The 12,894-nt window shown below is 44.7% G+C and overlaps 1 protein-coding gene across 1 annotated transcript in view; it reads left to right on the top strand.

Moving 5' to 3' along the window:
- Positions 1-8,359: 8,359 nt before the first annotated feature.
- PRKRIP1 (PRKR interacting protein 1) overlaps positions 8,360-12,894 on the top strand; it is a 27,390-nt gene continuing 22,855 nt past the window's right edge. The window contains exons 1-3 of the mRNA XM_019646926.1: positions 8,360-8,544; positions 9,249-9,327; positions 10,121-10,221. Coding sequence (XP_019502471.1) covers positions 8,419-8,544; positions 9,249-9,327; positions 10,121-10,221 — 306 coding nt within the window. The 5' untranslated portion in view covers positions 8,360-8,418. The remainder of the gene's footprint in view (positions 8,545-9,248; positions 9,328-10,120; positions 10,222-12,894) is intronic.

The raw sequence follows: 12,894 nt of genomic DNA, 5'->3' as shown, positions 1-12,894 counted from the left end.
TTGAGGGCCAGCCGAGTGGCACATTGGTTAAGAGCTGGCTTGGGAGGCCAGCTCTGAGCAGCAGGGCCCTGGTTCAGGTCCCACATTAGGGCCAGTGATGCTGCGCCCTCTACAGCTAAGATAGTGAGCAACAGCTCGACCTGGAGCTGGGCTTCCATGAGTTGCCGGCGACTGCGTAGGCTGCAGTGGAGCTGCAGTGGGTTCCCATAAGCTACCGTGAGCGGCCGACAGCCAGCATGAGCTGCCAAGAGTCGCCGTGAGCAGCTGTCAAGTGACCAGCAACTGATCTGCTTCACTCGGGAAGAGCACAATGATAATACCAACATGGGCCAGTGAAGCGATATCCTCCACAACTAGACTGAAGAACAAAAGGACAGCCACTTATCTGTTCCCCTTCCCCTATTCCCCAACGCTGTTCCCCTCCCCCAATTCCCCAATTTTTTTTTTTAAATCTGCTTGAAGCATTGAAGTGTTAAGGAGGTAGTGAAGAATTATGTAGGTTAAGGTGGTGTGGGAGACATCAGAAATTTAGAGGTGAGTCCAGCATTTCAAGCCACATTTTCCTAGAGTTGTCTGCCAATTTGAAAGAGAAGAATAAATGTCTGAGAGCCTGAGGGACTTTTTGACAGCCTTGTTGGGCTAAGGAACAATTATTTGAACCTAGGACCTGCCAAGAGAGGGATCGCTATGGAAGTCTCTGTGCTTTGGAGTGAAAATCACAAAAGGCTGCATCCCAAGAGTCAGAGTGAACCAGAATAAACTAACTCTCACACAGACAGAAGTCCAGCTTCCAATCATCTTAATTCCTGAAACTGAGATATAATAATCATAGACTGCTAGAACTCTCAAGCACTAGCAATGAGTATCCTAGTAGAAGCAAATTTAAATCCTCTGGAGGTAGTTAACATAAACCTAAATATCAATTTAAAAATAACCAGGAGACAAGATATCATGGAGGAAATCCAGGAGAAACAACATATAATAGAAACAGATGCACAGGGACTTCAGATATTGGAATTATCGGCACAGAAATTTTTTAATATGTTAGGTAAGATGAAATTCAGAACTTCAGTAGAGCACTAGACACCATAAAAAGGACACAGCATATTTGAAAAAGAACCAAACAGAAAACTTAGAACTGAAAAATACAATAACTTAAATTAAGAACTCCATGGATGGGTTTCATAACAAATTATATATGTATGAAGAGAGTATTGGTCAACTGGAAAAAAATCAGAAGACAATATACAGAATGAAACATGGAGAAACAAAAGTATAGAAAATACAAAAGTGAAGAAACAATATATGGAGAATACAATATATGGAGGTATATCATAAGTTATGATATACCTTCTAACATACATAAAATTGGAATTCCAGAAGCAGAGTAAAGTGAGAAGAGAACAGAAGTAATATTTGAAAGAATAATGGCTGAGAAAGTGATGAAAGATATAAAGTTACAAATTCAAGAAGCCTCATAAACTCCAAGCAAAATTCACAAACATTTAAGATGGTCTAAGGTCTTTGTATTATCCTAAAGAGGGTAAAACTACCATTTAAGTTTGGACTTTGAGAAGTCTGTTATATATTGCACTCTCTAGGGCAACCACTAAAAGAACAATAGAGTGTATATAAATTCCAAACTAACAGAGGAGGAAAAATTAAGTAAAAATACTCAAGCAATCAAAATGTAAGGAAGAAAAGAAGTTAAATGAAAAAAAAAGAAACTTAGAACTACAAGGATAAATAAAACGTACATACATAGTAAAAATAATTTTTAAATCTATAAATTTGTGTTAAGTAAACTTAATCTCCAGTTAAAAGAGTATGCTTTAAGCCCTGCATATGGCTACTCTGTTCATGGACCAACTATGCAATCACAGCAGTGGCTTAGAACACTGCTTGGATAACCTCCACTAGACAAGCCAACTTGTCTACCTGGTGTTGCCTCTTCTGCAGTGATTACCACCTTGGATGCCTTCTGATTTTCATAGCCTGCCTTGAGTTGATGGTTGGCTAACCTGAGCCTGCCTTTTCTACTTTCAGGCTTTCTAAAGCAGTTAACAGAAAGCAGCCAACAGCACAATTCTTGCACTTGCCCCCATGCCTTTTAAGTGTCATCAGTGCACATAAGCCAAGGCTTCACCTTCTACCTGAATCTCAGCTCAATTAATCACAGGAGAGAGTATTAGCAATCATGGTGCTATTGCATGCCAGAGGTTTTTACCCCTCTTAGCCCGAGCAGAGGGATCGATCCTATTGCAGCCTGACCAGTGCACGATCCAATCCCATAATCCCATCCTGAGGGGCTGCTTTTTTGAGTCACTTCCAGTACCAACTATCTTAGCCTGGATTCCCTCGAGAAGTATGAGTAGTTTATTTTGGGAAGTGGTCCCAAGGGGACAGACAGTATGGAACTAGGTAGATTGAAACAGAGAAGGAAAAGCCAATACAAGAAGGAATTATTGAGGGCCGGCCGAGTGGCGTGATGGTTAACAACTGGCTTGGGACGCCAGAGGGCCCCGGTTCGGATCCCACATATGAGGGCCAGTGACACTGCCCTCCACAGCTAAGATGCTGAACAACAGCTCAACCTAGAGCTGGGCTGCCATGAGTCCCCGACAACAGCGTAGGCTGCAGCCCCTGTGGCAGTGGGTTGCCATGGGCTACCGTATTTAGCCAGCAGCCAGCAGCCAGCGTGAGCGGCCAGCAGCCGCAGTGAGCGGCCGTCCAGAAGCCGGCGACTGATCAGCCTCGCCTGGGAAGACAGCAATGATGGTGCCAACTTGGGCCAGTGAAGCAACGTCCTCCACAACTAAACTGAAGAACAAAACGACAGAAACTTGTCTGTTCCCCTTCCCCCAATTCCCCAGCACTGTTTCCATCCCCCCAATTCCCCAATAAAAATCTTAAAAAAAAAAAAAAGAAGGAATTATTGAGTTGGTCACTGCTATGGGCATTCTGGGGCTCAAGCCAATTGAGGCCTTCTGAGAGGCCATGTAGAGTACATTTCAGAATTTTGCACCTAAGGAGGTGGGAGAGAAGCATTTATCTATCCATCAATCCCTGCCCTTATTGGTTAAGCACTCCACGTGTAATTTTCACTCCCTTGCATGTGTTTAGCTCTGGATATGTGTGAATACCTAGAAACCCCAGGGCATAAAGCAAGAGATGTATTGCTTTAGCAAGGTGCTATTAGGAATGCCCAGAATAAAAGTTGGATTGAGAAGATTTAAAGTGAAGCACAAGAACAGTGAAAAAAGGTAATTTTTTCAATAAATGGTTCAGGGAAAATTAGATATCGATAGGTAGAAAAAAATGAAATTAGGCCCCTACTTTACACCAAACCCCCAAAACAATTGGAGGCAAATTGTACATCTAACTGTGAAATACAAGACAATAGAGCAACTGAAAGATAATATAGAAAAGTTTCTTTATCACCTTGGGGTAAAAAAAGATTTTCAAATATAGAACACATAAGTTCTTGAAAAAAGGAAATGGTGGTACATTTGACTACATTCAAATGAAGAGCTTCTTTTTGACAACAGATTCTAGAAAGGGAATAAACAGGTGAGCTGCAAAGTAGAAGGAAAATATTTAAAATGCATCCCAATTGAGTCCAAGTATGTAGAGTTCCAAAAACAGGACAAACTAAATGAGCTTTAGAGCTGCATGGTTAGGGGCTAAACATAAAAATATAAAGAGAAGCAAGGAGACAATTACCATTCAAGCCAGGAGAGTGATTACCTGTGGAGGAAAGACACAGGGCATTGATTTGGGGGGTCAGCAGTGGGTTCTGGGGGCACACCATGTTCCATTCCTTGACTGGAATGGTGTTACACGGGCATTTGCTTGTGATCATTCATTCAGCTCTATGCTCTGATTCTGTAAATTTTCTGTATGTCTGTTTTATTTCATGATATAAAAATTTAAAAGTGTCTACCTCATAAGGTTCCTGTGAGAATTAAATGAGATCATGCATAGGACCCCATTGCGAAGAGCCTGACATATTGAAAGCACCCGCCCAGGTTAGCGACTCTGATTATCATTGCATTGGGGGCATTTTGAGTGTGACCTGCCCATGAGTATGGAACTCAGCAGAGGGTTTGTGGGCGGTCCATATAATCAGGGGCGGTCACCCCAGGAAGATGGATGAGGCACAGTTAGGGCAGGCAACATAAGGGGCTGAGAGATTATGAGCCAGCCGGGACAGGGCAATGCATCTCTTCTGCTGGGTCCTTCAACCAGCAGACCACAGATTCCCCCAACCATGGGGGTCCAAGTTCATGGATAAGAAGGTACTTTAGTGAGTCAGACTGGGATCTCTGGAGGATGGGGGTCGTGCCAGTTGCAGCTCTAAGCACTTCCTAACATTGCTCAGTGAGGCATGGTTCAGAAAACGTCCTGGCCCATGAATACTCATCAGCCTTGGCCAGAGCAGCCAAGACCCTGTCCCAAGGGTGCGTGGGGCCCAGAGGTAGAAATGTGGGGGCTTCATCCACATTGGCCTCTGAGCTTCAGAAAGCTTATCACTGCCACCCACCCATTGGCCCCACGCTAGACAAGGCAGGGAAGGGCCAGGCAGGTTTACAGAGTCTGAGCTGCCTCAGGCATACTGAAGGATGGCAGCGCTCCCCCAAATCACCCAGACAATGGGTGGTTGGCTCCTCTGCAACCTGGCAAGGCGACTTTTATTATGTCAAGTGTATTGAGGTATAATTTTTATACAATTCAATTCATGCTTTTTAATCATATAGTTCAACGAGTTTGACAAATGTGTATATTCATATAACTACCACCACAATTCAGATATACATGTCTGTCACCCAGAAAAGTTCCCTTGGCCCTTTACAGTCAATCCCCTCCTCTTACCCTTGGTCTTTGGCAACTGCTGATCTGTGTTCTGTCCCTATTATTTTGTCTTCCTCAGAATGTCAAGTAACAGAATCCTTCAGGCATAGCCTTTCGAATCTGGCTTCATTCACTAAGCACAATGCTTTTGAGAATCATCCAAGTGGTTGCAAGTATCAATAGTTCCTTCCTTTTTATTGCTGAGTAGTGTATCACTGTATGGATATATCACAATTAGGTGGACATTTGGGTTGTTTCCAGTTTGGGCAATTATGAGTCAAGCTGCTCCATGCATTAGCATACAGATCTTTTAATGGACGCATGTTTTCATTTCTCTCTGGTAAATACCCAGGAGTGAAATTGCTGGGTTGTATGGTACATGTGTGTTTATCTTTATAGGAAACTAACAAACTCTTTTTCAAAGTGAGTGTGCTGCATTTTTGTTTTTATCTCCATTGGTGGAACTGTTCTGTCATCACCAACAGCAGGACCACTGTAGAAAGACCATTGACTCACTAATTCAGTGAGAAACTCAAATTATGAAATAGTTGTAAACATTCTTGCTGTTTTAGTTTCTTAAGTACCAACTGCAAGTCAAAGGATTGAGGCAGGAGTGCCCACCCCTCCTGGGTGACCAACTTCGCCAGTTTGTCCAAGACTTTCCTGGTGTTAGCACTGAAAGTCTTACATCCTGGGAAACCCCTCAGTCCTGGGACCAAACTGGGACAGGCGGTCCCTCTACTATTGAGTGTCAGGTACTGTGCCAGGTACTGTACATCTGTCACATCATTCTATCCACAGGACAGTGTCAAGGGTAGGTTTGCTTGTCTTCCCATCTCTAGCATACGGAAACAGCCTTTGAGAGGTTAAGTTGCTTCCCCAGCCAACACTCCAGAATAGGTGGAGCCAAACATTGGCAACAGGCCTGTCAGACTCCAAAACACTGATGTCTTCCAGGGCAGTAGACCTGATTCCCTAGGTGCCCAGTTCTGGGCTTCAGGGACACAGGCCAGCATGTGGGCCTGGGTGGAGTTTTGCTGCCCTCTGGTGGCAGAGGGGTTGGCACTCCAGGTCTGAGTTGACTCTTGTGGGGCTGCCAGGCTGAGAAGGCATCTTTTCCTTACAAGGAGCAGGACCTCAAATCTGGCCTCAGCCCTAGAAGGATGCCACATGGACGGCCCCCACCAGGTCTGCTGAGGGCCTTGGTCCAGCCATCATTAAGTCACGTGATCACTCAGGGCCTCACAGACCCAGGACCAGGCTGCTAAGTTTGAGTCTGTGTGACCCTGAGCCCTCTGGACCTCAGTTCCTTATCTAATAATCAGGATGACAAACACATCAACACACTTAGACTAGGCTTAGACTGAAGTTGTTATTACCAGCTTCTTCACACCCACATGCCTTAACTCTCCCCCACCTTTGAGTACTTATTCACTTCATTCATTCACTTCACTTCGATCCAGCAGCTATCTACCAAGCACCAGTTCTGTGCCAGACCCTGAGCTGGGGGTGCCTGGAGACGACTGTCCTCCTGGCTGTGTAATTCTCTGCTAATCCTGTCTCATGTGTTCATTTGTTCGTTTGTTCATTCATTTATTCATTCATTCATTCATTCATGGTTATACATTTATTTATTGAATGGTCATTCATTTTTTTTCTCCTATCTTCACTCACTTAACTTCCTTATTCATTCATCCATCAGTTGGTCGTCTCATTTACACATTCATTCATTATTTTTTTCAAGCAGCTGTTGACTCCCTCTTTCCCTCATTCCTCTGTTCAGTAAGCATTCTGGAAGCACCACTCTACTTTAAGCCAGAATTAGATGTTGAGATGCTGGTTCAGCCTTCAGGCAGGTGGTGAGAACATGCTGTGGTAACTACCAAATTTCAGCCAGCAGGACCCAGAGAACAGGGAGCACCAAGAAGGAAGCAACTTTCTGCCTGGAAGGGGGTGCTAGAGGCAGTCATAGAAGGCTTCATGGACCTACCAGCATGTAAGCCAAGCTAAGAAGGGTATATGGGAGTTCTCCAGGGAGGAAATGACCCTCCAGATAAAGTCTTTTTTGTGTGGCGTGTTTGGGGAAAAGTGAGGCACCTGGGTGATTGGAGTGTGTAATGTAGGTTCATGTGTCCCTGACCACACTCAGGCCAAGCCCTCCCTAGGTTCTAGTGACAGACCTGGGCCAGTCAAGGACTTCCCCTAATTCATTACTCTTGGCTCCTGGAAAACCACCATTAGGTGGCCAGGAATGGCCTGAGAGCGCTAACACAGCACTCCGTCACAGGGGTCACTTGTCCCACCCCGGACACTCAGTGGGAGAGCTGTCCAGGGCTGAGCAGGATGAGCAGGCAGCAGTAGCCATAGTATCTAAGGTGCCAGGCCCCCAAGATCCCATGGTCATCCAGCAAAAGTTTGAGTGCCTTGCTATGAGCCAGGCCTTGCCCCAGACACTGGGAATACGGCCATATACAAGACAGAACGCCCATTCTTTAGCAGCAACAAACGATAAACAAGAAACCATTGTGAAGACCACCAAGAGCATATCTGAGCATATCTGAACAAGTTGGGTTTATTACCTCTTTCTAGAAGGAAGACTGCACTTAGGTACTTCAGCAAGAGGATGTTAAAGAGGAATTATTATAGGATTTGGGCGTGGGTTAAGTGATCTGGGGGAGGGTTCAAATAAGTGGGCTCCTATTCTGGATTAGATGCTGTCAGAAGTAGAGACAATTCTATGACTGGCTGTCTTAAATATTTTAAGTAGCAGGAATGAATGGAGGCCAATGCTATAAAGCAGCAGCAGTTACTCATATTAATCAGAATGGGGGAAATGTTTAGTCTTTTCATGGTTTCAAAGATATTCTTGTTTTCATCTGAGTTCAGACATGATTACAGAGCAGTCTTGTTTATGTCTTGCTCCATCACGGTCACAAAATGGCCTCGTGTGATGTTGTGGTGTTCTGAGAAATTGTTTATGTCCAACAGGAGAACACCAAGGCCTAGCTGAGTGCCAGCTCAATAAAAGCTCATTCACTCGGCTGAGGTATATTTGCTAGGTGCCAGGTGCAGAGCACTTCGAAGTGGACAAAAGAGATATGGCCCCAGTCCTCAGGGAGCTCACAGTGACTATTTCATCTCTTAAATAAACAGTCGGAAATGGGAGGGGGAGTGGTCTAGGCCCAAGGAACCGCCAGGACAAAGGCCCAGACCACGAGAGGAGGTTGAGAGCCATTAGCAGGGCAGCAGGCGGACCCACTTCGCGCATCGGACTTGGGGAGGTCGGCTGGGGACGCACCGTGGGGAATGCAGGGCCACCTCTCGCCCAGGAACCTGGGCGTTCCGCTGCCCGGATTTGCCCAGAAACAGGAAATGAAATCAACCAGCTTTTATCAAAATAACCCACCCGGCCTCGGCCTCATGAATATTCAAGCAGCCTGCTTGCAGCCTGCGACTCCGCCCCAGCCCCGCCCAGGTGGGAGGCTGCGCTTGCGCCGTTGGCGCGCGGCTCTGGAGTCATCCGTGCGCGCCGCCGCCGCCGCTCGCCAGGAAATCAAGAACGCTGTCATGGCGAGTTCAGCCGCCTCCTCGGTGCGACCCCCGAGGCCCAAGAAAGAGCCACAAGCGCTCGTCATCCCCAGGAGTGCGGCAGAGGAACAGAAGCTCAAGCTAGAGCGGCTCATGAAGAACCCGGTGAGACGAGGCGCGGGCTCCGCAGCCACCCCGAGTACCACCTCTTCACGTTCCGGCGCCTCTGGGGGCCCGTGGACCCACCTCCTCCGCCTCCAAACTCAGGAACTCAGTCCCCGAATCCCAGCGTTAGACCTTAGGAAGGAGTAGGCTGCCCCGGAGATAGTGAGCTTTCTTCTGCCCTATGTTAGACCCCAGCCAGAATGAGGGCGTTGTGGGGTGACTTCCGTGCTCTAAGGCCTTTTCCGGTTTAACTTTGTGAACAGAAGCGTTAGACTGGAAAGATAGAATCCGTGGGTTAGCACGAGGGTTATTTTTTTCTTTATTGTGAGAGAGCCATTGAGGCAAGTCACTCCCCCCGTCCAGGCCTTGCACCCCTCGGTCATAAAAACAATTGGATGAGAGGGTCTGTTATACCTTTGACTAGAAAGCGTTGACTCCTCGTGTAGTAAGATTAAAGCTGGAGGTTTCCATTTCTTCTCTGGAAAGTTAAGTGTAGACTTGGCAAAGCTGTGGGCTGTGATAGACCCCAAAATATACAGGATGAAGTAAAGCTAAGACAGAGAAAAGAAGATAAAAATCAGCTGCGAGTCCAAGGAGCCAAGCAGCCTTTCTTCACTAGTCCACTTAATATTCTTTGGTTATAAAAGATGTGACTTTGTCAGCAGGTTTATACTTACAAGTGCTTTCCTGTTTAACTGTTTCAGGACAAAGGAGTTCCAATTCCAGAAAAAATGAATGAATGGGCACCTCGACCTCCCCCAGAATTTGTCCGAGATGTAATGGGTAATGTCTTTTGGGAGTGTGTGTGTGTGTGTGTAAATATAATTTTTTAAGTGTAGATACAAAAACCCTGAAGTTAGTATGTGTTAATTAGATCTTGAGTAGTGAAAAAAATGTTCACCGGTCCAGTAATTTGTTCTCACAACAAAGAGGTATTGTTGCTTATGGTTTGACATCAGAGAATTTTCTTACGTATCATTTTTAATAATGCCTCGTAGTGTTTTGTTTCTAAATGCAGATGGTTTTATTATTTTGTTGGGTTGTAAATTAACATATACTAATTATAAAGAAAAATAAATAATAGAGGTATAAAAGAGTTTGGACCACCTGTAATTTCATCATTCAGATTGTAACATTGTGATATAGCCTTCCAAAACTCTTTATAGTCAAAACTAGTCGTGTAAGAAAAAATGTTTTTACAAAAATATGGTTGTTCTACACATACTATTTGGTAACCAACTTTTTTCGCTTAATACATCATGGACATCTTTTCAGCTCAGTAAAACTTGAGCATGTTAAATGGCGGGGAGGAAAGGATCATAGGCCCTTTTCTAGGAACTATACTCTATTCCTTAATACTGCATTAGAGTGGAATTTTTAGTGACTTCACATTCAACATTCATGCAACAAATATGTAATGATGCCTACAATATGCTAGATCCTGGGGTACAGTGGGGAATAAGATAGGCATGGTCCCTTCCATTACTTCAGTTTCTTTCTTCGGTCACTTTTGATTAAGGGTAGCCTATATTGATAATTGCAGTTCATCAAGAACTCTGAACTGTCCTGGTTATAGGTTCAAGTGCTGGGGCTGGCAGCGGAGAGTTCCACGTATACAGACATCTGCGCCGGAGAGAGTACCAGCGACAGGACTACATGGACGCCATGTCTGAGAAGGTCAGTGAGCAAGGAGGCTGGCTGAGCCCTTGGGTTTGGGCAATGTGCACACTCAACTTTTGGAAAAAAAGTATGTGAAGAGGAGTAGATACATCTGGTTGTTGCTGGTTGTGGCTGTCTTTTAAAGTCAGCACCGGAAACAGACATCAAGTAGAGTCCAGGTTACTCCTAGGTCAGACTTAGCACAGCAAGATAATCACACTAGGAGATGAATGAGGCTGGGGAGACTTCCATGTGTATAGAAGGGCATATCAGAGTCCCCTCTCCCCTCCAGGCCACTTGCCAGGAAATGGAATAGAAAGCAGGATATCCTATACCACTTGAGTTATTATTTCTCTGTTCTCTCTTTTTGACCCAATGCCTGTAATTTTTTTTTTTTAAGGACAAAAATATTATCTTTTTTTAAGATTTTTTTTTTGATTGGGAAATTGGGGGATGGGAACAGACAAGTTGCTGTCCTTTTGTTCTTCAGTCTAGTTGTGGAGGACGTTGCTTCACTGGCCCAAGTTGGCACCATCATTGCGCTCTTCCTGGGTGAGACAGATCAGTCGTGGACGGGCTGCTCACAGCTGCTGCTGGCCGCTCACGCTGGCTGCTGGCTACACACGGTAGCCCATGGCAACCCACTGCATCAGGGGCTGCAGCCTATGCCATCACTGGCAACTCCGAGCAGCCCAGCTCCAGGTTGAGCTGTTGTTCAGCATCTTAGCTGTAGAGGGCAGTGTCACTGGCCCTCATATGTGGGATCCGAATCAGGGCCCTCTGGCATAGCAAGCCAGCTCTTAACCAACGCGCCACTCGGCCAGCCCCCAATGCCTGTAATTTTAGTTAGCTGTTTTTGTGTGTTGTGAGTAGTATGTGCTTTTGTGTGTCTCCTTCTTTGAGTTTTCTAGCTGGTATTTTTTCATGACAAGTGTCAAATAGTAATTGAGTAAGAATTGAGAATTGCTTTAGAAATTGTACTGTAAGAACTATTACACATTCTATTACTTGACTGGAGGGGCCAGAAATCTCCTATTTAAAAAATACTCTTTTTAATATATCACTTGTTTTATTTTTTGAATTAAATTTTGGAGTTATTTTATCCACACCAAAGATTCTTGTTGGATTTTTTACTAGAATTGAGTTGAATCTGTAATTTAACTTTTTTTTTTTTTAAGATTTTATTGGGGAATTGGGGAAGGGGAACAGACAAATTGTTGTCTTTCAATCTTAGTTGTGGAGGGCGCAGCTAGCTCAGCTCCAAGTCCAGTCCCGCTGCTCAGCTCAAGGTACTGTGTTCAGTTAGTTGCAGATGAGCATAGCCACCATCCCATGCGGCAGTCGAACCGGCAGCCTTGTTGTTAAGAGCGCACACTGTATCCACTGAGCCATCCAGGCAGCAGCTCAGCTCAAGGTGCCAAGTTCAGTCTTTAGTTGCGTACAGTCTTTAGTTGCGGGTAGGGCGTAGCACACATCTCAAACATGCAACCTTGTTGTTAGGAGCATGTGCTCTCACCAGCTGAGCCATCCTGCCCCCTGTTGGCGGCTCAGCGGGAGCTCAGCTCTGGCGGAGCTCATTGGCCTATGTGGGAATGGAACCAGCGACCCTGTTGCTCAGAGCTCTCACTCTTGAGCAAGCTCATAACCAACTGAGCCACTCAGCCGGCCCTGTAATTTAACTTGAATAAGAATGGATGGTAGAGTGTTTAGTATTCCTTCTAGAAACTTTCTCTTTTTTCATTTGTTTAAATCTTTTTCTATCTCTCAGTGATGATTTATGGAGGTTTTGCTTATATCTCACCATATTTATTAAAAGATATTTTAATTTTTTTGATTGCTATGGTGGTAGGTGGTCCTCTATTTTATTATTTGTTATGAGTGAGAAGCAGAAAAAAAACCACTGACTTTTGTGTAGTGCTCTTTTGCCCACCTTACTGTTAATAAGAATCAAATATTATTTCGTTGGTTCTTTGTGATTTTCCAAATTTGATTTCTTCTGACACTGTGCGTGAGAATTTGTTTTTTGTTCTTAATCTTACAACATACACTAGAAAAGTCCTTTTCCTCAGTCTAACCATAATGCCTGTTTTTTCATGGGGTACATTTGTACATTTTAGAGAGATTCAAATACTTTTAAATGACATTTGTTTGCTTGTTGTAAAAGAGGACACTACTTTACCCAATAGTATTTGATTTTCCAATAATTTGATTTAAAAAAATTAACTGTAGAATTTCTTCCTATATAAAAGAAAGAACATACTTTTAAAAATTAAGCATTCATATCCTCCTATGAATAGAATACTACTTAGCAATAAAAAGGAACAAACTACGGATATATGCAACAATATGGGTGATTCTTAAAAATATGCTGAGTGGGGCCGGCCGAGTGGCACAATGGTTAAGAACTGCCTTGGGACGCCAGAAGACCCCGGTTCGGATCCCACATATGAGGGCCAGTGACACTGCCCTCCACAGCTAAGATGCTGAACAACAGCTCAACCTGGAGCTGAGCTGATGTGAGGTGACGGCGTAGGCTGCAGGCCCTGTGGCAGTGGGTTGCCATGGCTACCGTATGTAGCCAGCAGCCGCAGTGAGCGGCTGTCCAGAAGCTGGCGACTGATCTGCCTCACCCGGGAAGAGCGCAATGATGGTGCCAACTTGGGCCAGTGAAGCAACGTCCTCCACAACTAG

This window comes from Hipposideros armiger, unplaced genomic scaffold (genome assembly GCF_001890085.2).
Source record: "Hipposideros armiger isolate ML-2016 unplaced genomic scaffold, ASM189008v1 scaffold_107, whole genome shotgun sequence".
NCBI lineage: Eukaryota > Metazoa > Chordata > Mammalia > Chiroptera > Hipposideridae > Hipposideros > Hipposideros armiger.
The sequence above is the reverse complement of the archived record's forward strand: the minus strand, read 5'-3'. Positions and strand labels throughout refer to the sequence as shown.